This window comes from Trachurus japonicus, chromosome 16, assembly GCF_045865225.1.
Source record: "Trachurus japonicus isolate A0001 chromosome 16, Traja_1.0".
Classification (NCBI taxonomy): Eukaryota; Metazoa; Chordata; class Actinopteri; order Carangiformes; family Carangidae; genus Trachurus; species Trachurus japonicus.
The window spans coordinates 29,226,144-29,254,001 of NC_140922.1; the positions used below are offsets into that span (position 1 = coordinate 29,226,144).

At 40.9% G+C, this 27,858-nt stretch overlaps 1 protein-coding gene across 2 annotated transcripts in view; it reads left to right on the top strand.

The window, feature by feature from the left end:
• The window catches only part of hace1 (HECT domain and ankyrin repeat containing E3 ubiquitin protein ligase 1), a 35,243-nt gene continuing 7,385 nt past the window's right edge, over window positions 1-27,858 (top strand). Inside the window, exons 1-21 of one of the 2 annotated variants that reach the window (XM_085803019.1) lie at window positions 38-416; window positions 2,443-2,497; window positions 2,607-2,696; window positions 3,410-3,514; window positions 5,749-5,824; window positions 5,919-6,050; window positions 8,014-8,096; window positions 8,762-8,858; window positions 9,568-9,669; window positions 9,778-9,884; window positions 10,667-10,817; window positions 13,000-13,032; window positions 14,520-14,851; window positions 16,937-17,005; window positions 17,116-17,203; window positions 18,228-18,339; window positions 18,939-19,036; window positions 19,999-20,086; window positions 20,217-20,366; window positions 21,609-21,805; window positions 26,809-26,940. In XM_085803019.1, coding sequence (XP_085659145.1) covers window positions 326-416; window positions 2,443-2,497; window positions 2,607-2,696; window positions 3,410-3,514; window positions 5,749-5,824; window positions 5,919-6,050; window positions 8,014-8,096; window positions 8,762-8,858; window positions 9,568-9,669; window positions 9,778-9,884; window positions 10,667-10,817; window positions 13,000-13,032; window positions 14,520-14,851; window positions 16,937-17,005; window positions 17,116-17,203; window positions 18,228-18,339; window positions 18,939-19,036; window positions 19,999-20,086; window positions 20,217-20,366; window positions 21,609-21,805; window positions 26,809-26,940 — 2,388 coding nt within the window. In that variant the 5' untranslated portion in view covers window positions 38-325. Of the gene's footprint in view, window positions 417-2,442; window positions 2,498-2,606; window positions 2,697-3,409; window positions 3,515-5,748; window positions 5,825-5,918; window positions 6,051-8,013; window positions 8,097-8,761; window positions 8,859-9,567; window positions 9,670-9,777; window positions 9,885-10,666; window positions 10,818-12,999; window positions 13,033-14,519; window positions 14,852-16,936; window positions 17,006-17,115; window positions 17,204-18,227; window positions 18,340-18,938; window positions 19,037-19,998; window positions 20,087-20,216; window positions 20,367-21,608; window positions 21,806-26,808; window positions 26,941-27,858 lie in introns of both variants that reach the window. The other variant, XM_085803020.1, reaches the window with a different exon arrangement.

A 27,858-nucleotide genomic window follows, 5' to 3' on the forward strand; every position in this document is an offset into this window, starting at 1 on the left:
ACGTAATCATAACAGGAAGTCGCAGCCATGGGCCGTTGTAGGTGAATGAGCCGAGCACAGTGAGTGTGTGTGTGTCAGAAAAACCAGAAGTGTATTGTAAAATCAGTGTCCGTCACAGAGACGCTGCTTCCTCCGCCGCCGCCGCCGCCGCCGCCGCTGCTGCTGCCGCCCCGGTAAACCGATGGACGACGCCCGGGACCAACAGGAGCACGGAGGGGACAAATAAACCCCCCGACGGAGCGGGTGGAGGCTTTTGTTTCCCGAGAGGAGGAGGAGGAGGAGGAGGAGGAGGAGGAAGATCCCGGTGCTGGAGGACCGTCCACCTATGATGGAACGGGCGATGGAGCAGCTCAACGTTCAGCTCAGCCGGCTGACCCGCTCCCTGCGCCGGGCCAGGACCGTGGAACTCCCGGAAGGTAACGAGCGATGGTGCGGTTTCCCAGCGGGACGTGAACGCACCAGAGCTGTCACATAACTGCACTATATGCTGCTACACTTACATGTAGGCTACACATTTACAGCTGTCTGCCTTTAGTCACAAGCTAATCTATGTGTGTTTATATAGATTAGTATTAGTGGTGTGTTATTATTGTTATAATTGTTATTATTATTGGGAGTTTCAGGAGTTTCAGTTTGACTTGGCATGAGGAAAAACATGTCTTCCCTGATCAGGAAGTGGATTCATGTGCAAAAGGGATATTATAAAAGAAAAATGTACTTTCAAATCTTATTTTATTAATTAACATAATCTCCCATTACATTTACATACACATTCACAGCTGTCTGCCTTTAGTCACACGCTAATCTTGTTTATATAGATTAGTATTATTGCTGTAATTGTTATTATTGGGAGTTTCAGGAGTTTCAGTTTGACTTGGCATGAGGAAAAACATGTCTTCCCTGATCAGGAAGTGGATTCATGTGTAAAAGGGGCTGGAAATAATCCTACTTTCATATAGGCTATATCAATTCATATGATAGTGATTCAATCTTTATCAATATCTCTGTCTGTTAGTCTGTCACAATATCATTTTGATTCAGTTCGATTCATTGATCATCAGAGATCGATAGGCTATAAGATGATGGCATGAACACACAATCACTTCCATTCATATGAAATAACATAAAACAACTAAAATATCTTTTGGCCTTTTTATTTCTGAACCTCAACCAGACATTTAAATCTTATTTTATTAATTAACATCATTTCAAAAGAAAGGCGCAAGAATCAGTCATTTCACTCCTACTCCCTTGCCTCATGGGAACATAAAGTTGAAACTGGAGTTGTTGTTATTATTATTATTATGATGATGATGACGACTCATGTGACAGCAGGAGGAGCCACAGTGATTGGTCGATGAGAGATCGAACTGTGCAGGTGAAAAAACCCGTTGTGTTTATTCTCCAAAACACATCTGTATGATGAAGCAGCTTGTGCCTTTTTAAACATCTGGCACAGGACGCTCTCCATCAACATCCATGAATCCTGAGAGAGTTTGTGCTAATCCACGTGAGTCACTGTAAAATTATTATGTGAATCGTAGAGCATAAACATAATAATATTTTTTATTTCTGTAAACACACATTTTGATCCTCTATATGCTGTTGTTGTTTCTTAGAGCGACAAACCTCTCAACATGTTATCTCTCCTCACATACCTCACCTTGAGTCATCATTCCTATGTACAGTACTTATTTACCTGCTCTTCCTGCTGTAACATGAGGAAAAAAATGTGTGCTGTGATAAAAAGACACGACCATTTACTCCCACCACCATCGTCACCACCACAGGAAACCGATAACTGTGGTACACACCCAGTTTTTTCCACATACAGTACAGTAGTTCCAGCTGTGGAGCTCAACATACCAAAGTAAAACAGCAGCAGCAGCAGCAGCAGCATACCAGACCACATGGAGGAGGAGGAGGAGGGACTGTGTGAGGTTGGAGTTCACTGTCCAACAACACGCCTCATTGTGAAGCTCAGATATGAGTCATATCCGCAGTAAAAACCAGTGTTTATGGATTTAAGAATTTAAAAAATGTCAAAAACATACAGGAATAGTGAGTAATATACAAAAATAGACTTTTAAAAAGATCATGAGGGGATAACAAAGTCTTTTTCTCACACTGATAATAATTACAGCAATGATCATTTTCAGTATTGATTAAACCAGGCTGTTTATTTTCTCCTTTCATCAGTTAATTGTTTAATCTGTGAAAAGCAAATAGACGTCTCATTTTATTTGATTAGAATAAATTAAATAAAGTTAAAACAGTCAACAATCACCATTCTTTGAGATGGTTTAATGAATGACTGATGCTGCCTTTTATTTCTTGTCAGTCATTTAATCAATTAATTTATCTCTACTGATAATATCAGTTGTTACAGTATTGATCTAATTTATAATTTTCCTCCTCTCTCTTCTGTTTCGTCCTCCACAGACAATGAGACTGCAGTTTACACACTGATGCCGATGGTCATGGCCGACCAGCACAGGTGAGCACGGTGGTGTGTTTACATGCCATCTGCTGCCTAAGTGAATCTATATGTTTTATATCTTATACTATATCTTTATTTTCTTCCATCCGGTGTCTGTGTGTTAAAGATCGGTGTCCGAGTTGCTGCTCAACTCCAAATTCGATGTCAACTATGCATTTGGACGAGTGAAGAGGAGTCTGCTGCACATCGCTGCCAAGTGAGATTATGTTTTTACACTCATGAAGTGAAGATCTCAAACATGTTACAAAGGCATGAAATTACACTGATGAACTTCTGGTAAAGTACAGCTAATTGAAAATCCTTCTAGGTGTTTATACTGTACATATATTGTGTTGTTATAGTAATTAGTCACTGGAGAGTCATGACCTCACTGATGACACACAACCGTTTTTATTTGCAGCTGCAGTCTGCAGATGTGGAAATCTAGAAAAATATAGTTTGGTACATACAAGTCAAATGATAAATAATGCACATTATTACTAAATTTAAGTCAACGAAGGCAACACCAACATGTTTTCACACATTTTCAGAACACTTTATTTTTTGAAAAGGCAAGGCATCTTTATTTATATAACGCATTTCATACCAAGGAGCAACTCAATGTGCTAAAGACAAAACATTTAACAATAAGAACGGGAAACAGCATAAAAACATACAATTAAAAAAAATAAAAAAATAAAAAAATTAAACCTGCGCTCCCACTCACTCACAGTTATTATTATCAGCAGGACTTGTTTGTGAAAGTTGTGAAACACAGGATTAATATCTGATATTAGCTCTCCATCGTAATGGAGAAATAGATGTTCAAGGCTCTATATGACATTTTTCATGGAGGTAGATAGGAAACTAGATGACAACACAGTGTTTTTATTATTATTATTTTTATTATTGACCACTCTCTCTGTGCAGCTGTGGATCAGTGGAGTGTCTCGTTCTGCTGCTGAAGAGAGGAGCCAACCCGAACTACCAGGACATCTCAGGCTGCACGCCGCTGCACCTCGCTGCCCGGAACGGGTAGGACGAGGAGCTCATTAATACTAGATACATCATGTGTAATAATAACTCTTTACATGGTGGTGTTGTGTTCACGTTTGAGTCAGCGTTGGTATGAATTTGTAGGAGGGAGGGGCTGAAGAGTGCTTTACAGAAGATATAGAATAAAGGTTAAAACTTAAGAACACAGCAAGAATAAAACAAACATTGAAAAATTAAAACATTAAACAAAAACAAAATCAAAACATGCAAAACAAAAAGATGTCACAGCATCACAGTGTTAAAAGCCTTTCTAAATATTGGCAGGTCATTGATGTATGGAGCTAGAACAGTCTCATAATTAATAAATGCACACAGAAATTAATAAATGCACAAAAGAAGATTCACAAATGTATTTGGAGATTTATATATATACAGTATGTGACTAAAAAATACAAATACATTTTCAATGCATGTTCTTGGTCATAATTCGTTGCTTTTTTCCTCCATAGATGTTGATTTTCCTTTTTGACATAAACACTAGAAGTTATTTGTAATTGTTGAAGGAGCGTTATGTAAGATTGTGGCCAAATTGTTGCTGTTGCTTCAGTCCAATTCAAACTACTGCAGCGCGTTGGTTTCCTCCCTCAGACGTGAGGTTGCCAGATATTAGCCACACACTAACCTCTGCCTTGCTCCAGCTTTGTGGCTCTGGTGGTGACTCACTCACACTCACTCTCTACGCCACCGGAGCTGCGAAGATGTAGCAACAGACGGAAATAAATAGCGTATAAACTGTTTACATGCACTGGGAAAACAAAATATTGTGCAAAAAAGCTACTGTAGGTGTGCGTCCAGGAGAAAATTAGACACTTTTTGAGAGTCATAGCGAGGTCTTTTAATGTTCATAACGTCAGACATTAATCCACAATGTTTATTGTAGCTGCAGCTCAGCAGTAACTTGCAACTCCGGATGTCGAAATGCTACCGACTTGGTGATTAGGAGATAGCGGCCAAAAAACTAAATCAAAAGATAAACATGATTCTCAGGCTGCAAAGTTAGATTTGTGTTTCAAATTAACACGAGTCCTTAGTCTCTGGTGACATATTGGGTGATTTTATGATTACTTGCTGTACATTTTATTACACATAGCTACTTGCACGCAAGGTCAGACTAACCATAGATATTATAAGTAAGTAAATGAATCATTAAGTCTGTTAAATCAGTGACTGGGCAGCAGCTGTCACAGTGTTATTGGTTATTGATTCAAGATTCAAGAACTTTATTTTGCCATTTTGTGCACAGACAAGCTGGTTACAATAGGTTGCCCACGAGTCAGACTGAGTTAAAAAGAGTTTAAAAGTTTAAAAAGAATCAGTAAAGGAATAAGTCAAGGCAAAAAAGATAAAGAAAACATTAATAAATAACATAGATAAATGGAATTAAAGAATAAAACCCAGATAAAGCTGCCAAAATATATTATATACACAGAAATCTAAATAAGTAAAAGTGCAAAAGCGATGTCTGTAGTGTAACAATTGTATTTATTTTGTGTTTGCCATGAGTCTCACTGTGGCTGGTTCGGTGTGTGATCATGCTGTCTGCTCGGTTTGTGCCTGAGATTGTATTCATCATGCTGTATGTCTTGTTTTAAAAACTTTTTTTTAAATTTTTTTAGAAATGTGTTTATTGATTTTCAATGTAGAGAAAAATGAAAAATATGAAATAAAGAAAAAAGAGATAGAGAAGAAAAAAAGGAAAGAACACAGCACATCAAGCATTACAACGATATTTCATGGTCATAAAATTAGTATCTACTATAGACAGAATATAAGAGCAGAAAAATAAGTTGGTCGACATATACAAGTCTTGCATAAACTTAATCAGGGTTTTGTGTTCAAGTCTTAAATCATTTTAGACAGGTCTTAATTTTCTTATGCCAATGTAACGCCACCTCAAATGCTCAATAAAATGCTCCCGCGACACTTCATTGTGCTTTATTAATGTATTTAGCCCAACATGCAACTTATATATTGCAGCCAATTTGCAAGTAATTTTGTGACTCTGCATTTCTATTATACGTTTTTGTTAAATTTCATTCATAAAGGTCTTAAAAAGTCTTACATTTGAGAGAAACCCTGTTATTCTGGGTGTAAACAAACATTTGGTTTTGATCTGAGAGAGTCTTTAAATAGTCGGTGACAGAGTGAGTCGAGCTGCGGTGTGACTGACTCATGGTCTGTGGTGACTCTTTTCCTTCCCTGTTTCCCCTCAGACAGAAGAAGTGCATGGGCAAACTGCTGGAATACAACGCAGATGTCAACATCTGCAACAACGAGGGGCTGACGGCCGTGAGTGAACCCGTTTCTCATCGTTGCACTAATGACCGCAGCGGTAACGAAGTGATTGATGATGATCGTGTGTCTCTGTGACCGTGTGCTGCAGATCCACTGGCTGGCGGTGAACGGGAGGACGGAGCTCCTCCACGACCTGGTCCAACACGTGTCCAACGTGGACGTGGAGGACGCCATGGGACAGACGGCTCTACACGTCGCCTGTCAGAACGGACACAAAACGGTGAGACGATTTAACAAGTAGTACACATTGTATATACGTTTTTTTTTTTTATATTAACATGGCTGTGGAGAAAATTCACACTGTGGCCGTTTTCCGATGTCACCAAAAAGACAAACTGACTGTTTCTGACAATTTCTCTCCAGTTAATGGATCGATAATTTATTAGCAACATAAAAAACAGTAGCTAATGAAAATGTGAAGGAATATCGAGCCATATTTCAAGCCAAAACTACATCTAATTCTAATTTTTATAAAGCAAAAATATCTTCATCCCCTGATTAATTTCAAATCCAGACTAAAAGCCTATCTGATATGTCAAGACTAGTTTATTTTCCGGGTATAGTACAGTATATAGTATAGTATACATGCTCACCCACTCATACACAACAATTTTACCCTTATACATACTTATAATTTTATTTCAACTCTTTTTGCTATAATAAGGAACTGAATTGTTTTTGAATCTTTGCGTGTTTTTCAAGGAGGTATTTTGTACAGTATAAGCCCATGTAGCGTTTTTAACCTCTCCCGCATTTACTATTCTTGTTTCATTTCTGTGCAAAGAAATAAACTAAAACTAAAATTAAACTAATAATAAACCGTTAGCTGGCTAATGTTAGGGTTAAACCACTTCTTAAAACTTAAAACGCTTAAAACGCTTAAAACAAATCATCTCTCCGTTCTTGCACAGGATTTATTCAGAGACACTGAAGTATTCACTTCCTCCTCGTCTCAGTCTGCTCCTTTATTTTTTTTTTTTAACCCTGTCAAAGTTGGTGAAATGAGTTTGAGAGTCAAATGAGAGTCACAGTGAGATTTTGCATCGTGCAGCAAATGCAAACTCAGCACTTCCTGTCATCATTTCAAATTAATAGCCCTCAAGTGTGTGTGTCCGTGGACCGTTAAGGAACTCCCTTGATTCTTAATGGGGCTTTTATTGTGGAAGAGTTGCAGCAGATACAGTATCCCGTATGCAACAACGACTGGATCAAACAGGACGACACAGCAAAGTGGATCAGAACGAATGAGTCGATACTTTTGAACAACAAAGTGTTGACTTTAATTCACACACACACACACACACACACACAACACACACAACGAATGCCCATCACATTGTGCAGATTACAAAGCCGCTCGGCTCGGTACCATCTGCTCCTTTGTGTTTCCTTTCTGTGTCGACCACACCCTGAGCTGCAGCTTTTAACTGCTCCACGATGACGCAGCCTCGTGGTTGAATCACCTGCTGTGACCGAAGCGTCGGCCATTAATGTGCTTCACATGTAGCTGCTGACAGAGCTCGGCTCCACGGGAGAAAAGAGGGAAGTCACAATTCCTCATTTTGAAAAGTATATGCGGAAGTCTGGAGTGGGAATGTGTAACTTAGTACTTATTATAAGAATAATTTAAAGGGATAGTTCAACATTTTGGCAAATTGGCCCATTGCCATAATCCCTATAGTCATAGCAGTAGGTTTGTTACTTTTAATTGTCGGTGCAAGCTATTTTTAGAACGGCGGAGCAGAGCCGTGAGCTGCTCAGAGCTACGCTACGGACGCTCATGGGATTTCTTAGTTTCCCTCATCAAACTCATCAAATACACAATCCAACAACTCCAAAATGAGTTGTTTTCGAGGTAAATTCATTCAAAACCCCTGATGCGCGTTGCCTTCAGGGACAGTTTTTCAGCAAGCAGTCTCTGCATTTACCTCTAAAACAACTTGTGACGTTCTGTTATTACCTCATAGCGTGGTGAATGTGCAGGTCACAACTTGTCCACCAGAGCGTTTTGGAGTTGTTGGATTGTGTATTTGATGAGTTTGATGAGGGAAATAGCTTGCACCAACAATTAAAGGTAACGAACCTACTGCTATGACTATAGGGATTATGGCAATGGGCCAATTTGCCAGAATGTTGAACTATCCCGTTAAGAATATTTTGTATTTGATTGTTTTCCTTCTCAGACGGTGCTGTGTCTTCTGGACAGTGGAGCCGACATCAACCGGCCAAACGTCTCCGGAGCCACGCCTCTTTACTTCGCCTGCAGGTATGGTCATTGGTGTTTAATGTCATGACTACTTCCTTTTTTTGGACGCTGTGTTTTCCCCCTGTTGTTAAAGAGGAACTATGCATTTTATTTGTACCTTAATTAGACAGCTTGGGAGTAATTGTGATGGTTAAATGACTTGTTCCAGGGAGAATGGAGGCTCTCTGCCCTCTACCTAGCATCTTTTGGCTGAAAAAAAGAAACAACCTGTGCAAGATCACACATTGTGACATCCTACCAGTATGTTATCTACCGCTCCATGGATTACTTTCTCACTGGCTTCATTGTAAACAACTGCACATGGCCGAGAGGAGGGTTAGCAGCACGGAGGAAAAGCGACCAGACTTGCATAGTTCGCCTTTAAAGAGAAAGTTAAATAATGATGACCTTAATTAAATTACTTACAGAGTAGTTAAATGGTTAAATGAGGAGGGAGAATGGAGGCTCTCTGCCAAAACAAATGTACATGGCCGGGCGGGGAGGGAGGAGGATTAGCAGCAGTGAGTTTTTACAACAGTAGGTGATGCTCCGTGTAGAAAAAACGACCAAAACAGCAAAATAGTGACAGGTCTTGCATAGTTCCCCTTTAATTCCCATGTCAGAGTCCCTATAATGTGCTGTAATATCCCAAAATGCTCATATTTTTTTTAATTTTTTCTCTGCAGCCACGGCCAAAGAGACACAGCTCAGATCCTTCTCTCTCGCGGTGCCAAATACGTGGCCGACAAGAACGGCATCACTCCTCTGGATCTGTGTGTGCAGGTGAGCAGCTTATCACCTTTTCACCTGTCACTCCCTTCTTTTTTCCCTCTTTGTGTCGTGTTCTTAAAGGGATAGTTCACCCAAAATTTAAATTTCACTCATTTTCTACTCACCCTCACGTCGACTAAGGGCTGGGAGAATTTTCAGAGTCCTCCGTGCCTTCTCGGAGTTACATGGGGGTCCCTGCAGCAGTATTTGTCCATATAATGGTTGTGAATGGTGCTTACTTTTCTTCGTCCAAAAAGACACACCAAAAACCATCCAAATACCTCCATACTGCTCGTCTGTAATGTCCCTCTTGTATTGAAGCCCCAACATGAGAAATTGTTCCGCCAGTCAGGAAGAGCAGTGAACTGAGACACTGGGAGCTTCCGCTACAAACAAGCTTAAAATATAGACTTATTTAATTTTTTTCGGGACAATTTTGCATTTCCGGGCTTCAATACAAGACGGACATTACAGACGAGCAGTATGGAGGTATTTTGGATGTTTTTTGGTGTGTCTTTTTGTTACGAAGACAGTTGGTATCCATTTTCAACCGTTATATGGACATGCACTGCTACGCCGAGACCCCCTGTAACTCAGAGAAGGAACGGAGGACTCTGAAACTTCTCCCAGCCCTTAGTCGACATGAGGTTTTGTAGATAATGAGTGAAATTTGAATTTTGGGTGAACTATCCCTTTAACTTCCTCTTCCTCCTGTCTGCAGGGAGGATACGGAGAAACCTGTGAGATCCTCATCCAGCACCACGGACGACTCTTCCAGACGCTCATCCAGATGACGCAGAACGACGAGATTAAAGAAAACATGGTAGAGCCGAGTTTCTCCTCCGTGTTCATTGATAAATCCTGCATGTGCACTTCCTGTAGAGAGTGTGTAAGCCACTGTGTGTGTGTGTGTGTGTGTGTGTGTGTTCAGCTCAGGCAGGTTCTGGAGCATGTGTCCCAGCAGAGCGACAGTCATTACCAGAGGATCCTGACCAGTCTGGCTGAAGTGGCCACGACCAACGGACACAAGCTGCTCAGGTCTGATCAATCACACACATTTATTTATTTAACTCCACATCTGACTTTTCCTCCTGCGTCTCTTTGTAAACAAAATATCCATTTCCTCTTTCTGTTTTCCACTTCAGAACGCATTTGTTATTCATTTTTCACCCATAGATAAACAAATAAAATAAACAAAGCATGAGAAAAGAAGGAAAAATATACATTAAGATCGACTCGTAGTCCATCTTCTTTTCATCTTCGGGGGAAAAACAAAGCCACAGGAGATAGAATAATAGTAATAATAATAATAAAGCTCTAGATATCCAGAGAGGAGGAAGTCTGGATGTTTTGGCATCACCAAGAATAATGATAATGGTTCATGAGGTGACAGCCGCAATTTCTCCAACAGAGAGGATTAATATTATCACAGTCTGTCTTCTATGTATTTTTATATATTTAGTATTCACATACGTTTTGTTGAATAAGCTGACAGACTGTTGGATACGACCGCTCTGTTAACGCCTGGATTAAATCTATTGTGCTTCCTTTTTCTATTTTTCTTTTTTGTTTTTTGATGATTTAGACATCTAAAAAGAAAAAAAAAATCTTCATATTCACATCTTTATAGTCAGAAATCATCATTATTCACTTTCTCTCTGACAGTGAGATGCTGCTAGATGACCTGGTTTAAACATATTTAAACCTGGAAACATTTTAATATCACATCTTTCAAGTTGTTATTGTTGTTTGTTTACTGACTTCTTCTTACATCCCTCTTCTTCGTCGTCTTCTTCTCCTCTCCGTCTTCCTCTCTTCAGTCTGTCCAGCAGTTACGAGGCTCAGATGAAAAGTCTCCTGAGAATCGTTCGTATTTTCTGTCACGTGTTTCGTCTCGGGCCGTCGTCGCCCAACAACGGGAACGACATGGGCTACAACGGCAACAAGACGCCGCGCAGCCAGGTGTTCAAGGTGAGTGCTGAGGTTCACACACGCAACTTGGCCCATTGCCATAATCCCTATAGTCATAGCAGTAGGTTTGTTACCTTTAATTGTCGGTGCAAGCTGTTTTTAGAGCGGCGGAGCAGAGCCGCGAGCTGCTCAGAGCTACGCTACGGAGGCTCATGGGATTTCTTGGTTTCCCTCATCAAACTCATCAAATACACAATCCAAATACAACTCCAAAACGCTCTGGTGGACAAGTTGTGACCTGCACATTCACCACGCTATGAGATAATAACAGAACGTTACCAGACAGAGTTGTTTTAGAGGTAAATGCAGAGACTGTTTGATGAAAAACTGCCCCCGACGGGAACGCGCATCAGCTGTTTTGCATGAATTTCCCTCTAAAACAACTCTGTCTCATAACGTTCTGTTATTATCTCATAGCGTGGTGAATGTGCAGGTCACAACTTGTCCACCAGAGCGTTTTGGAGTTGTATTTGGATTGTGTATTTGATGAGTTTGATGAGGGAAACCAAGAAATCCCATGAGCCTCCGTAGCGTAGCTCTGAGCAGTTCACGGCTCTGCTCCGCTGTTCTAAAAACAGCTTGCACCAACAATTAAAGGTAACGAACCTACTGATAAGACTATAGGGATTATGGCAATGGGCCAATTTGCCCAAATGTTGAACTATCCCTTTAAGGCTTGTTATGGCTTACTGTAATCTCTGAAGAAATAATACTTAGAAATAAACAAAATTCACATCGTTGCATGTCCATCTTCATCTCAACACTCAGCTCATTTTACTTCACTAGCTGCTCATCATCTTCCTCTGTTAACTCGGTGGTTTGGGTTATTTCTGGTTTTTTGTGAGGTTTCCTCTCTCTCTCTGACATGCATGATAACTATCGGGACAGATATTTATCGGCACAGTTTGCGCACAGTTTTATTGCAATGATGGCGTCCGAGATAAAATATAGAGAACGGCCTTTTCTCAAAGTTTCTGTGTTTATAGACACATTCAGAGATATTTACAGTATAATTAAAGATGTGCATTTTGCAAAAGGAGAAGTAATAATACAATTCTGGTCTGACACAATTTCAGATTTTTTTTTAAATTGGAGGTTTTTTTAGACTCATTCTTTATAATTTGACTATTTCCACCTGTGCAGAACATTGTTTCTGAAGGTCTCAGGTTGTTTGCACAGATCAGAACACTCTTGTTTGAGTAATTTATTAAAAAAAATACTTAAAATAAAGAATAAAATATAGAATTCTTTAGTTTAAAAGACCAAAATTGGTCTTAGTTGTGTTCTTGAGCATGTATATTTCCATGCAGCATGAGGTTTTCTGCATTATTCATGTGGTTGGATGCAGTGTAGCCTCAGGTGACCTCAGCGCTGCAGGAAAGGTCCAGTTCAGTCCGGTCTGGTCAGGTCGTCCAGCTGCTCGGCCTCCACCGTGTTTAGTGTCTACACAGATCAATTCTCAGTTCACTTAGAGATTCTAGTGCTTCCTTCAGGCCTGGGGGGGGGGCATCAGCTCCTCCTGGTCGGTAAGATGGATGCTCAGGCTCAGGTATGACTCAGATGTTTGACTCTTGACACCAAAAAAAAAACTCAGACATGATTTATTTGTGCTGCGTTTACGACCCACGTGGGAGAAGATGATGGTGGTGGTGGTGGTGGTGTTTATTCCTGACTCGGCGGATCAGACGGTGCATCAGTGTCTCAGATCAGATCTGTGTCGTCCACAACTCTCTGAGCCTCTGAAAGCTTCCTGACTTGCAAGTTTACATACAGTATAACATAAACAAATGTCTGAGTGTGCGTTCGACGCTGCTGCTACAACGCTGCCGGCTCATGAAGACGGAGATGCACGATGTAATCTGGCTGCACAGATCTTAGCTTATAATAACTTTTATCACAATAGTAATTAATATGATCATTATTACTCTGACTGGCACTGTTAGATCTTCAGAGGGAAAAAGGCTGGCACTAACTCTAACACTGCTCCTACATGTACATGTATACAGTATATACAACCTGTGCCGTTTTTGTGACATGTGTTGCAATAAAGTACCTTTTTAATTAAGGCCCATGCAATACCCGAAATCTAATATTATACATAATTTGAAACAACAACAAGGGGGATGTCTTTGGTATAGATAATAATGAACAATATGAATAATTACCTCAATTTTTTTTGTAGATGTTTCTGCAGGAGATGTCGTGTTCCTTTATGGTTGGTTAAACATTATATTGAATGAATATATATTAATGCATACCTGTACCCATGTTTGTTTTTTTTGCATCAATAACCTTATATAGCTATACAGCGGGGAAAATAAGTATTGAACAACATTTTTCTCAGAAAATATATTTCTAATAGAGCTACTGACATGAAACTTTCTCCAGATCTTGACAACAACCCAAGAAATCCAAACATGTCCATAAATTAAGTAATGTGTAATAGAGTGAAATGACACAGGGAAGAAGTATTGAACACATGAAGAAAAGGAGGAGGTGCAAAAAGGTTTGGAAAGACAAGAAAGCAGCTGGAGTCTGTCAGTGTTTAGAAAGTTATCCTGTCCCCTATCAAAGTAATATTTAGTTTTAGTTTAGTTTAAGTTTATTTTTGACATGTTAAAAGAAATAAAACATAATACAGAAATGGACAGACATAACAAATAAAAACTTTGCAAAGACAACATATGAACAAAAAAAAAAAAAAAAATTGAAAATAAAGATAATTTGATTTTTAGTAGGAAATAGTGGGAAGAAGTAAAACTTATTAACTCCCACCCCTTATTCATAAATTATCTATCAAGTTATCTAGTCATTATAGTCTATACAATAAATTACTTTATGAGTTATTTAACTGGATTTATTCTAATATATTATTATATTTATATACATATAGATTTATTCTAACATATGATTACTAATCTTTATCTCTCTATATAGTCATATACATATAAAAACATATACAAACACATTCATACATACAAAGACAAACTGAAAGTAACTCGAACAGAGCAACAAATAAACTAATATCAGCTGCTTTAGTCTCGTTGACGCCTATAAAAAGGTTTCTCATCACCATGGTGTCACACAAGAGGCGTCTCATGACGGGGGAAAGCAAAGAGCTTCTCCAGACCTTCAGAAACTTGTGTTGCAGAACAAACTGATGCATCGACGGCTACAGACGTGTCTGAATGCACCGTTTTATCCGTTAGTGCCGTTAATCCAGAACTAAAAAGATAAAAGAACATAATTTCACCATAAACTGGCCACGACCAGGTCCTCACAAGATTTCTGACAGAGTCAAAAGAAAACTAAGAAGAGTCGTCCAGGAGCCGAGGAGACTGACAGAGAGCTGTAGAGAGACCTGCAATTAGCAGGTACATACAGTATGTAAAAAAATCAATGAGTAATGCATTTAACCATCATTACCTCTATGCTGCTCACCATGCAAGTCTATTGATGCGTTCAATACTTATTTTCCCAGCTGTACATATAAATCTTTATGATGCTTGATGTTGAAAAGTTTCAGAACAGCTGCTTTAAAAGATTTCATGACTTGGATAAAGTTTGTTCTCCTGAGCTTTGTGTCTCTATTTCTTTGAGAAGTGTTCATGAAGCTTTATGGAACCTGCAGGTCACAGCTTCTCCTTTCTGTTCTTACCTCTACCTCTTCCTGTCCTTCTCTCTCTTCCTCCTCCTCTTCAGCCTCTGGAGCTGCTGTGGCACTCTCTGGACGAGTGGCTGGTTCTCATCTCCACCGAGCTGGACAGAGACAGGAAGAACCCGTCGTCCTCGTCCTCCAGCAGCGAGATCGCCTCCCTGCTCCTCAAGCAGCGCGAGGTCGAGCACCACTCCGGCTCCGGGTCCGGCTCGGGCTCCGGCTCGCCGCCCAAGCTCCCCGCCTTGCTGGACCCGCAGATCGTCATGGAAACGGAAGCGTGCGTGGACGGGGAGGACGTGATCTCCATGACGGCCAGCCGCCTCAGCGCCGTCATCCAGGCCTTCTACATGTGCTGCTCCTGTCAGATGCCACAAGGGTTCGTGCTCTTCACTGCTATAACACAAGATATACTGATCACTGCTGCTGGTTCGATTATTGATTATTGATTTATTGGTTTATTTATCTGCACAAAATTTTTTTTAAATAAAAGTAGAGAAGTAGGAACCCACTGTGGGATTATCTCAAAACCTCACAATAACAATGCAAAGGGAAATAATGAAAAATGACAAAGATAAACATAAATATGATTTACCAAAATAATATAAAGTAAAAAAAGCAAAATAAAATAAAGGAAAACAGCAAAGAAAGGAAAGAAATCACAAAACTTAAATTCAAAATGCTTTACAGAGGCATAGAAATCCATTCAAATCAAAACAGAAAAAATCATTAAAAAGGAAAAGAAAGAAATACATGTATGACAGTAAAAACAATAACAGCAATTAAAATGATTAAAAACAATATTTAATATTTAAATCAAAAACAGAAAAGTACATTTAAAATAAAAAAACAATATTAGTAATTAGAATGATTAAAATCATTAAAATGATTATATTGAATTTAGCTAAAAGCTGTAGTGAATAATAACGTTTTCAACCCTGACTTAAATGAATTGACAGTTTACGCAGACCTCAGTGTGCAGGTCAACTTCCACAGACACAACTAATACATCTACATCTATAACTATAAGAATTGGTGTTATTTTTTTAATATATTATTATTATTATTATTAGCCTCTGCTGCTGATTTATAACAGACAGAAGCACCTCAGTCTCTACAGCCTGTTCTGCTGCTGCTGCTGCTCTAATGTCAACAAGGAACAAGGAATAGACAAGACTAGTTTGTTGTGTGGCTTGTGGCTTGTATTTATTACGAACAGTTTGTCTTTAAGTCCTTTACACAGCATTACAACAACATCCTCTGTCCTTAGACTCTCAACATCGACTGAGGAAAAACTCTCAAGAAAAAACTCTTAACAGACGAGCAACAGATGTCGTTCAATAAACAGTTTACAGCACAGAACATTATACAGTGCCGTGAAAAAGTATTTGACCCCTTCCTGATTTCTTACTTTTTTTTTTTCCATATTTGTCACACTTCAATGTTTAGGATCATCAAACAAATTTTTATATTAGACAAGGATAAACCAATTTTTAAAATTTTATTAGCCTTTATTTAACCCGGTAGGTCCCGTTGAGATACAATGACCTCTTTTCCAAGGGAAGCCTGGCCAAGACAGCAGCATGGGAAAGCTGCAACAATTAAGACACAGAAACTGAATAAAATACATGCAAGATAAAAGCAACAGGACTAAGACTCCGGATTTACATTAAAACAAGAACCAGTGCGATTATATGTAGCCGCTCCAATGTCTCTCACACGGGTTTTCAAAGATGCAAGGTTAATGAGCTCCTTTAACTTTAAAGTTTTCTCCAGTGCGTTCCAAGCAGCAGGTGCAGCGTACTTAAAGCAGTGCTTAACCAAATGCAGAATGAACTTTGGGCACGTTTAAATAACAAACAAATATAAAATACAGTTTTTAGATGACGATTTCATTTATTAAGGGAAAAAAGCTATCCAAACCTACCAGGCCCTATGTGAAAAAGTAACTGTCACCTTGTTAAATCATGAACTAACTGTGATAAACCAAATTTCTTTGGAAAGCTGAGTTTAATTTCACTGTCCAGTCACTACCACCACTACCTGTTGAATCAAGGAATCACTTCAATAGAACCGGTTTGAGTGAAGTGAAACAGCAACACATGATGCTGCTATCTAAATAAAAATTAAAAAAAAGATGAAAAAGCAAAATCATTGACATCTGGAAAGTGTTACAGGGTCATTTTTTTTTAAAGCTTTGGGACTGCAGTGAACCGGAGAAGACAAAACACAAACAAGTGCCATAAAACCAGAGGAGATGAAGCAACACAGCAACAAGTTGAGACCAGGAGGAGCCAAACTAAAATATAGGATGTAGTTAAATACGTAAAAAATAAGTAAAAGTGAGTCTACATGATAAAAGGAGATAAGATAAATGATCCCAACCTCTGAGCAATGACATCACTCATTTACAAACGGCGGCCACCAGGACAACTCAGTGACTTTATTTCCTCCTCCTCCTCAGGATGACGTCCCCTCGCTTCATCGAGTTCGTCTGCAAACACGACAACGTGCTCAAGTGTTTCGTAACCAGGTGAGTCACACACACACACACACACACACACACAAACACACACACTTCCATTTGTTTCCATCTCTCTGCTCTCTCTCACTTCCTCCCTTGTTTCTTCCTCTGTTCGTCAGGAATCCAAAGATCATCTTCAACCACTTCCACTTCCTGCTGGAGTGTCCGGAGCTCATGTCGCGCTTCATGCACATCATCAAAGGCCAGGTGAGGTCGGAGTGACGGAGCGACGCTTCAGCTTCAGCCTCGGAGCCTCGTTAGGTTTTAATTGCAGAGACTTTAAAGGGATAGTTCACCCAAAATTCAAATTGCACTCATTTATCTACTCACCCTCATGTGGACTAAGGGCTGGGAGAAGTTTCAGAGTCCTCCGTGGCTTCTCTGAGTTACAGGGGGTCTCGGCGTAGCAGTGCATGTCCATATAACGGTTGCAAATGGATACCAACTGTCTTCGTAACAAAAAGACACACCAAAAAACATCCAAATACCTCCATGCTGCTCGTATGTAATGTCCGTCTTGTATTAAATAAGTCTATATTTCAAGCTTGTTTGTAGTGGAAGCTCCTCTTCCCAGTTCGTCCAAATTTGACGAACCGGGAAGAGGAGCTTTGAGAAGCTTCCGCTTCAAAACAAGCTTGAAATATAGACTTATTTAATTTTTTTCGGGACAATTTCGCATTTCGGGGCTTCAATACAAGACGGACATTACATACGAGCAGCATGGAGGTATTTGGATGTTTTTTGGTGTGTCTTTTTGTTACGAAGACAGTTGGCATAGCAGTGCATGTCCATATGACGGTTGCAAATTGATACCGAGACCCCCTGTAACTCAGAGAAGCCACGGAGGACTCTGAAACTTCTCCCAGCCCTTAGTCGACATGAGGGTGAGTAGATAATGAGTGCAATTTGAATTTTGGGTGAACTATCCCTTTAACCTGGTGAATTAGATTTCATCTCCCAGCCTCTCTCTGTCTCTCTCTCTCTCTCCTCCACGTTAATCCTTCACTCTTCCTCCAGTGTTTAGAGAACAAAAGCGTATATTATGCAAATAGACCTCGACTCCGTCTCTCTGCGACGGCTCTAAAGGCTTTTGGAGCGGCTGGAATAAAAATAAAAAAAATAAAAAATCCACAGTCTGAGTTGTTAAAAGCTCAGAGACGTGATAATGAGTTGAGAAAAGTGAGATGAAGTCATCGTTGTCTTCCTCTTCTTCTTTTTCTTCTCCTCTCAGCCCTTTAAGGATCGCTGCGAGTGGTTCTACGAGCACCTGCTGGCCGGTCAGCCGGACTCGGACATGGTTCATCGCCCGGTCAACGAGAACGACATCCTGCTCATCCACAGAGGTACACACGCACACACACACACACAGACACACACACACAGACACACACACACACACACACACACACGCACACACACACACACACACACGCACACACACACACACACACACACACACACACCTACCTGTCCACCGACTAGGGAATAAGTTGATTTGTTCCAGTTTTAAAGAAAAGGTGAAGTTACAAAGGAACAGAGAACTAGAGAGACAGTCAGTCAAGGTGAATATTGGAAGGTAATGCTGAGAATAAGTCATATAATAATAAGATGATTATATAAATGTTATATCAATATAAATGAAAAAGATAATAATAATTGTTATTCATTTAGACTAAAAACACTCATAAGAGTTTCACCTTTTCTCCGTGGCCTTTCCTAATAATTAGTCTTTTAGTTTTCTCCCTTTTGTTTTTTTTCATTGTAATGCGACCTTGGGTTTTTTGAAAGGCGCTTTATAAATTAAAGTTATTATAATTATTATATAACATTTATTATTTTTTACAATAGAGAGCAGAGCGTGAACCCAGACTGCTTTATTCACTCTGTTCCCTCTAGTCGGTGAAGGTTTGGCGCCTCTATTTTCTTTCTTTGTCACCAACAGACTCTATATTCAGGAGCAGCTGTGAGATGGTTTCCAAATCCACCAACGAGAAGCTCAAACAGGGAATCGCTGTCCGTTTCCATGGCGAGGAAGGGATGGTGAGTTTAGAGATTTATATAAAGCTGCGTGAGTTCACAGGAATAAAACTGTTGTTTTCTGTCGACCTGTGTCGGAGTCTAAATGCAGCTTTAGTCAAAGCAGCTTTATTTATACCAAGGGGAAACTCAATGTGCTTTACATAAAAACAAGACATTTAGCAGTGAGAACTGGAACATAAAAACATTATTAACAATTTTTTTTTTATTAAAATAAAACCCAAACTAGTAAAAATTGGAAACATTAAACATACAATTAAAAGCAAGAAAAAAAGAATAAAAGAAAGTACAGGGGAAAGAGAGGGAGAGACAAAATATGTATATACTGTATATACAGTATATAATAAAATAAAAACTATACTAAAATAGAGCATTGGTTTGTACAATATTAAGACAATTAAGAGGATTAAAAGTGCAAATCCAAAACTAAGACAGAAGTTCTTTAAAAAAGAGCTCAAGCACAAAATGAGAGAGAAATGTTTTGAACCTTTAGTTAATTAATATTTGGACAATAATTCAAATTCATATGTTAAACTGTGATTAATGACTCTGGAACAATAGTTTTTCAGCAAGCAGTCTCTGCATTTATTTTTCTAAAACAACTCTGCCTGGTAACGTTCTGTTATTATCTCATAGCGTGGTGAATGTGCAGGTCACAACTTGTCCACCAGAGCGTTTTGGAGTTGTTGGATTGTGTATTTGATGAGTTTGATGAGGGAAACCAAGAAATCCCATGAGCCTCCGTAGAGTAGCTCTGAGCAGCTCACGGCTCTGCTCCGCCGTTCTAAAAAATAGCTTGCACCGACAATTAAAGGTAACAAACTTACTGCTAAGACTATAGCGATTATGGCAATGGGCAATTTGCCAAAATGTTGAACTATCCCTTTAATGTTTATTTGATAAGAAAAGGACTATATACAGTTTTCATTGCAAATAAGAGATGTGTGTGTGTGTGTGTGTTTCAGGGTCAGGGTGTGGTTCGGGAGTGGTTTGACATCTTGTCCAATGAGATCATCAACCCAGACTACGCTCTGTTCACTCAGTCGGCCGATGGTACCGTCACGTTTCCTCTTTACTGCAACAACAGTGTAAAACAACAGGACTATGTGGAGTGTGTAATGACGGAGCTTGTGTGTGTGTGTGTGTGTGTGTGTCTGTTTGTGTGTGTGTGTGTGATCCACAGGAACCACTTTCCAGCCCAACAGTAACTCCTCGGTGAACCCCGACCATCTGAACTACTTCCGGTTCGCGGGTCAGATCCTGGGTCTGGCTCTGTACCACCGGCAGCTGGTCAACATCTACTTCACCCGCTCCTTCTACAAACACATACTGGGTACAAACAACACAAACACACAACAACACAAACAGATGTGTACAGTACAGATAGTGGTATTCTGTGATGCATGTTGCACAGTCCTGGTGTTTAATTCAGCATTATTTGCATTTTTACATCACCTGAGGCGTCTGAGAATGTCAGAAAAACTATAAAATGAGTTGTATTTATCTGAAATGGAGGTAAATTTATCACGTTATTAAGACTCAGAATATCCCATCAACATGCTTTATAGTTTCACTGCAGCCTCGACACTTTTCTTTATCCATTCAGCTGCAGTTATTTCCTCTCCGTACCCATTTATTTCCTGTCACAAAGGAGAAGGCCATGAAAAAACAGCAACAACAGTGAAAATACTTATCAAATAATGGCATTTCTCAAATGCATAACTTAAACGGTATTTCACTGCATGACTCTGTTATTCGCCTCAGAGAGAAAGTGAAGCAATATTACATAATAGGATAATTTTTCTATTAGTTATATATTGTTGTAGACGACACGGTAAAATGAGACAGGTCTGAAAAATCTATGATTTATTAAAATATCAAAGTTCACATCAAGGCTAATATTTATAATATTTCGTGTTTGTCACTAAGTTTGTAAGAAGATATGTTGTTAACTGAGCTGTTACTTCTACGAAATTGACAGTTTCACGTTAATTTCATGTAACGTTTGTTTGTTTCTCTCTCTGAAAAACCTACTTCCTGGTTTCTTATGACACTTTTATCTCAGCTGCAGATGAATAACTATTCCCTAATTTGCAATGCAACAAAAGACATTTTCTACGATTAAAATATATAATCTAAAAGTATGATTTAATGCAGCTAAATTGAATATGAATTCTTATTTTTTTTATTTTGAACATGTTAGCAAAAGTAAGGCATGAGTTCCTTTTTGTAAATAGCATAAACATAGAAAAACAATAGAAAGCAAAAGCGTAATAATTATATTCTTTATAATATTTGAAAAGGAGTGAGAAGAAACAATGCTTATTTAACCGCAACCCTTCTCCATAAATCATAAATAAATCATTTATCCATCTATTCAGCATCTTTAATTATCTTGTGTTGCATTATTATCAAACACTGTCCGCCGTTCTAAAAATAGCTTGCACCGACAATTAAAGGTAACAAACCTACTCCAAAAACTATACGGATTATGGCAATGGGCCAGTTTGCCAAAATGTTGAACTATTCCTTTAATTATAACTATATGAAATGTGTGTGTGTGTGTGTTGTGCAGGCATCCCGGTGAACTACCAGGACGTGTCGTCCATCGATCCCGAGTACGCCAAGAACCTGCAGTGGATCCTGGACAACGACATCAGCGACCTGGGGCTGGAGCTCACCTTCTCCGTGGAGACGGACGTGTTCGGGGCGATGGAGGAGGTGCCGCTCAAACCGGGGGGGACCAGCATCCTGGTTACCCAGGGCAACAAGGTCAGTGCTACAGTAGCCGGTGGTTTAAACTCGTTATAATGAATCAAACTCACACATTTGAACAGTATTTTTCTTTCTACTGGAGTTTTTTTTTTGTTCAGATTCACAAAATTATGTGAATGTCTCATCAGTATTTACTGTTTTCTCACGATAACGCTGCTTCAGTTGTAAAGAAAAAGAAAAAGACTTTGGTAACTGCTGCTTTTGAAATCTGGGAAAAAGAGTTTTTGGTCATAAAATAAAAACACCTTTTGCTATAAGAACATATTGCGCTGTTATAACAACACAGCCTGTCTCTTTAAAGGGATAGTTCACTCATAATTGAAATTTCACTCATTATCTACTCACCCTCATGTCGACTAAGGGCTGGGAGAAGTTTCAGAGTCCTCCGTGGCTTCTCTGAGTTACAGGGGGTCTCGGCGCAGCAGTGCATGTCCATATGACGGCTGCAAATGGATACCACTTTTCTTCGTAACAAAAAGACACACCAAAAAACATCCAAATACCTCCATGCTGCTCGTATGTAATGTCCGTCTTGAGATTTGCGCCGACGTCGATTACTGACGCCGGCGCAAATTGCGCGAGATTTGGACGGACCAGGAAGAGGAGCTTCCGCTGCAAACAAGCTTGAAATATAGACGTATTTAATTTCACATTTCGGCGCTTCGATACAAGACGGAAATTACATACGAGCAGCTTGGAGGTATTTGGATGTTTTTTGGTGTGTCTTTTTGTTACGAAGACAGTTGGTATCCATTTGCAACCGTTATATGGACATGCACTGCTACGCCGAGACCCCCTGTAACTCAGAGAAGCCACGGAGGACTCTGAAACTTCTCCCAGCCCTTAGTCAGCATGAAGGTGAGTAGATAATGAGTGCAATTTGAATTTTGGATGAACTATCCTTTTAATTTGCTGCGTTCAAGTCCTAAAATACAGTATTTGGACTGTTGGGCACTTTTTTTCCTGGATTGGTTTCTTGTGCTGGGTGATCGGTGTTATTATTGATCTGGTGAAGAAGCTCTGCACTCTTCAGCTCTTTGATTATTAGGATCTTTGTCTGGCTGATGTTATCTGAGGTTTGATAGATGAGATGTTTGGTGTCTGCGGTCCTGACTGAGTGGATCCTGTTTTGTTTCTGGTTTCCTTTTTATTAGCAGTTTATTACTCTCCAAGGGTTTGCATGTTGTGGTGGAGCCTCCACTCACTGTCACGGTCACTCTTTACTATTCTTGTTTTGTTTTGTGTTGCACACATCGGACGCTGATTTGGAGTTTCTCGTCTCATTTTATTGTTGTCTTCAGTTGCACGGTCACGACTTCCTCTCTCCGGCTTCTTTTTGCAGCAACAACAGAGACAGTCAGAGACTTTAATATGAGAGCATGGACGCTTGTAACTCCAAGCACGAGTTTCCTGTTTTGTGTCCAGGACCCAACCCAGATTTTTTAACTTCTTTTTTAAGGAGATATATTCTGCCCCTTTTCCACAAATTAAAATAGTTCCCAGGTGTCTGAAAGGGATAGTTCAACATTTTGGCAAATATCCCTATGGTCTTAGGAGTAGGTTCGTTACCTTTAATTGTCGGTGCAAGCTGTTTTTAGAACGGCAGAGCAGAGCCATGAGCTGCTCAGAGCTACGCTACGGAGGCTAATGGGATTTCTTGGTTTCCCTCATCAAACTCATCAAATACACAATCCAACAACTCCAAAACGCTCTGGTGGACAAGTTGTGACCTGCACATTCACCACACTATGAGATAATAACAGAACGTTACCAGACAGAGTTGTTTTAGAGGGACATTCATGCAAAACCGTTGGTGTGCGTTCCCGTCGGGGGCAGTTTTTCGGCCAACAGTCTCTGTATTTAAGTGGATTCCTCAGTCTTTGTTGAAAATCCTTGTGCAGTTCCCCTTTCACCTGTTGGATTCAGTCTCTCTCTGCACACTGTAAATAAAATAAAACCTTCAGTGTGTCCTTTAGACTTTCTTACATTTTAGATTTTTATTTAAAGATGATTTTTTTAATACCACAGTCAGAAACACTTTCTTTCAAATGATTTACTTCACTTTTGAAATGATTTCTCCGATTTCAACTTTCTGAGCTCACAGCTGCTCGGTTGTGTGAGTGGATATCACACGTCTGTTCTGGCTTTATTGAGCCTCGAAGCAGGAGATCGCTGGTTTGACTCCTGGTCGTGCTGCTGCAGGTCAATCATCCACTTTCTCTCACTGACTCTCCTTTTTCCTAGTCTATCTTCACTGCCAACATCAATAAAAGGCAAAAAACAACAACAAACAAAGAAAAACTCCCCCCCAAATAATGATAATAATAAAAAATAAACATAGAAAGAAGCTCACATTCATAAATTCTTAGCGCAGGTTTGCAGATGTGGTGGCAGATCATTTTCTACCTGATATCGAGCTCTTTGAGGTCATGAATTATTTCCTGTTATCAGCTGATAATCGTTTTTTTTCTTTCTGTTTGTGACCATTGATCACTAACGTGGCGTGTATGAACGGTGCAGCTGTTTGTGTTTTCTACGCTCGCTCCGTCCTCATGTTTCTCTCCGGTCTCGTCCTGATATAAAGACGCAGCGTCGAGTTTCTGATGAAAACACCCATCATCACACGGTGAATGTCTGAAGTGCTCGGCTCTGGAGGACGGTTCAGTCTGAGATCAAGTCTTCAGCCCGAGGCAGCGCTGGACGCAGGCTGCACTCAAAGAGTCAAAGAGCCAAAATAATTCTCCTTTTCCTTTAACTCACCTCGTCTCCTCGACCTCGATGGAAAAAAGTCTGGAGGGTCAGAGAGAAGAGGAGGAGGATTCAAGATGGACACAAAATATAAGAAATAATGTCAGGTCACTGGCAAAGAAACACTGATGTTGAACCACCGCTGGTCTAACTGGACTGGACTGGACTGGACTGGACTAACTGGACTGGTCTCACTGGACTGGACTCACTGGCCAGGACTAGACTAGACTGGTCTTACCGGACTGGACTGGACTAACTGGATAAGGACTGGTCTCACTGGCCAGGACTAGACTAGACTGGTCTTACCGGACTGGACTGGACTAACTGGATAAGGACTGGTCTCACTGGCCAGGACTAGACTGGACTGGACTATTTGGACTGGACTGGACTAACTGGGCAGAACTGGTCTCACTGAACTGTACTGGTCTCAGTGGTCAGGACTGGACTGGACTGGTTTCACTGGTTTAGTTTAGTTTAGTTTATTTATTTAGCACACATTTAAATTCAATGGTGCACGGAGGGAACGAAGCCGATTGGCTTGTACGTAAGTTCCACCCCTAAAACAAATGACAACAAGACAAATTTCTATGGCTAACAAATAAACATAGAAGAAAAGGAGATAAAGTGCATACATAATCAACATTACATGAGCAAAATGAACAAAACTGAAAAAAAAAACTGGACTGGAGTGGACTGGACTGGTCTCATAGGCAAGGCATGGCATTTCATACCAAGGCAACTCAATGTGTTTTACATAAAGACAAAACATTTAAAAAGAACACTAGTCAGGTCTGGTCTAACCGGTCAGAACCGGTCTGATATGTATATTTCCTCTGTCCACAGTCTAGTGAGAATATTTTATAAAAGTTTCTAAAAGTGAGTGAGTATTTCTGCGTTGTCACGGTGACGCTGTGAGCCTGGAGCCCGGGAGCCTGGAGGTGACTCTAAAGGCCCTTTCACACCGGAGACGTATTTTTCGCGCGAATAATTCGCGCATCAATATTTTTTTTCGAACCCCGGTTTTCATCACGGGTCCTTTCACACCGACCGCGAATGTGTCGCGGCGAAAATGCGACATAATTTTTTTTCGTCGTGCGGTCGATTTTTCCGAGCTTTCGCCCCGCGAATAAACGCATCAACCAATCATGTGGCGTGAAAAGGAGGTAGGCCACGTCACAGCCCCCACGTCAGAACACAGACAGCTGTTTCCCATAACAGACGGTGGCCGCACAGTCTCTCACAGGAAAAATAAGTTGTTCACCGTCTTTGCTCTGATCTCTGCCAGTCAGCCCCTCCACCTGCTGTCTCTCTGGGCACACACACACACACACACACACACACACACACACACACACACACACGCACACACAGACACACGCACATGCACACGCGCACACACACACACGGACATGCGGGCGCATGGACACGTGCTTGGCCGCTAATGTAAACAATGTAAATAACCTGTGTCTCGGAGGAGAGAGGGAGAGGAGGAGAGAGGGAGAGGAGGAGAAGAGAGGAGGAGGAGGAGGAGGAGAAGAGAGGAGGAGGAGGAGGAGGAGAGAGGAGGAGGAGAAGGAGAGGAAGAGGAGGAGGAGGGGGGGTAAGTGGAAAGAGGAGAGGAGGAGGAGAAATAGCAATAGTGTGTTCATATCAGATATTGATCAGTGATCAGACAGTGAGCTGCTGCTGTGTTGAGTAGAGTTGGTGACAAGACGACAGCGGCATAACGTAGTGAATACATGAGGGATAATTAACAGATTGAAGACATGACGTGGAGGCGAAGAACCAGCCGTCGCAAAGCAAAACTTTGGAATTTAATTGTCGCATCGTCGCATATTCGCGTCGCCGCAGGTGTGAATGGTTTTGATGCGAAATATTTGGCCGCGAATATTTCGCAATTTCGTGTCGTTTATTCGTTACGTCCGCGGTGTGAAAGGGCCTTAATGGCCGCTCCTCTTCCTCCTCTTCCTCCTCTTCCTCCTTCTTCCTCTCCGTCCTCTTCATCGATTGATCTCCTGCAGCTCTTTGCCTGGAGCCCTAATTAGAGGGAGCAGCGCTGCAGCGGCTCCAGCAGGAGGCGCCGTCTGATCGATAACACACACACACACACACACACATACTGACGGGCGTGTGTGTGTGTGTGTGTGTGTGTGTGTGTGTCTCTGTGTGTGTGTGTGTGTGTGTGTGTGTGTGTGTGTGTGTGTGTGTGTGTGTGTGTGTGTGTGTGTGTGTGTGTGTGTGTGTGTCTCTAGGCCGAGTACGTGCAGCTGGTGACGGAGCTGAGGATGACTCGAGCCATCCAGCCCCAGATCAACGCCTTCCTCCACGGCTTCCACACCTTCATCCCTCCCTCGCTCATCCAGCTGTTTGATGAGTACGAGCTGGTGAGTCCTCTCCCTCCTCCTCCTCTTCCTGCTCTTTTTCCTCCTCCTTCTCCTCCTTCTCCTCACTTTCCTGCTCTTCCTCCTCCTCCTCTCTCCTTCTCCCTCCTCTTCATCCTCTTCTCCTTTTCCTTCTCCCTCCTTATCCTCCTCTTCTTCCTCTTCTTCTTCCTCCTCCTCTCTCTTTCTCCCTCCTCATCCTCCTCTTCCTCCTCTTCTTCTTCCTCCTCCTCTCTCCTTCTCCCTCCTCATCTTCCTCTTCCTCCTCATCCTCCTCTTCTCTTCTTCCTCTTCCTCCTCTCTCCTCCTCTTCCTCTTCTTCTTCTTCTTCTTCTCCCCCCTTCCCCTCTCCCTCCTCGGTCTCCTCTTCTTCCTCCTCCTCCTCCTCCTTCTTTTCTTTTCTTTCTCCTCCCCTTCTTATTCATCCTCCTCCTCTTCCTCTTTGTCTTCCTTCTCCTCCCACTCTTTACCTCTTCTTCCTCCTACTTCTTCTTTTCCAACTCATCTTCCTCCTCCTCCTATTTTTTTCTTCCTCCCCTTCCTCCTATTCCTACCTTTATTCCTCCTGTTCCTCCTCCTCCTCTTCTTCCTCCTCCTACCTTTCTTTCTCCTCTTCCTTCTCCTCCTCCTCCTCCTCCTCCTCTTCCTCTCCCTCCTCCTCCTCCTCCTCCTCCTCCTCCTGACCTTTCTCTCTCTCTCTACCTTTCCCTCCATCTTCTTTCAAACATTGGTTTTTGTCTTTGTTCCCTCCCGTGTCGACCAGCGTTCTCGGCTCTGATTCAGGGATTTATTAGCTCTATCTGCTGCGATGGTGGTGCTGAGTGTGTGTGTGTGTGTGTGTGTTTAGGTGTGTGTGTGTGTGTGTGTGTGTGTGTGTGTTTAGGTGTGTGTGTGTGTGTGTGAGTGTGTGAGTGTGTGTGT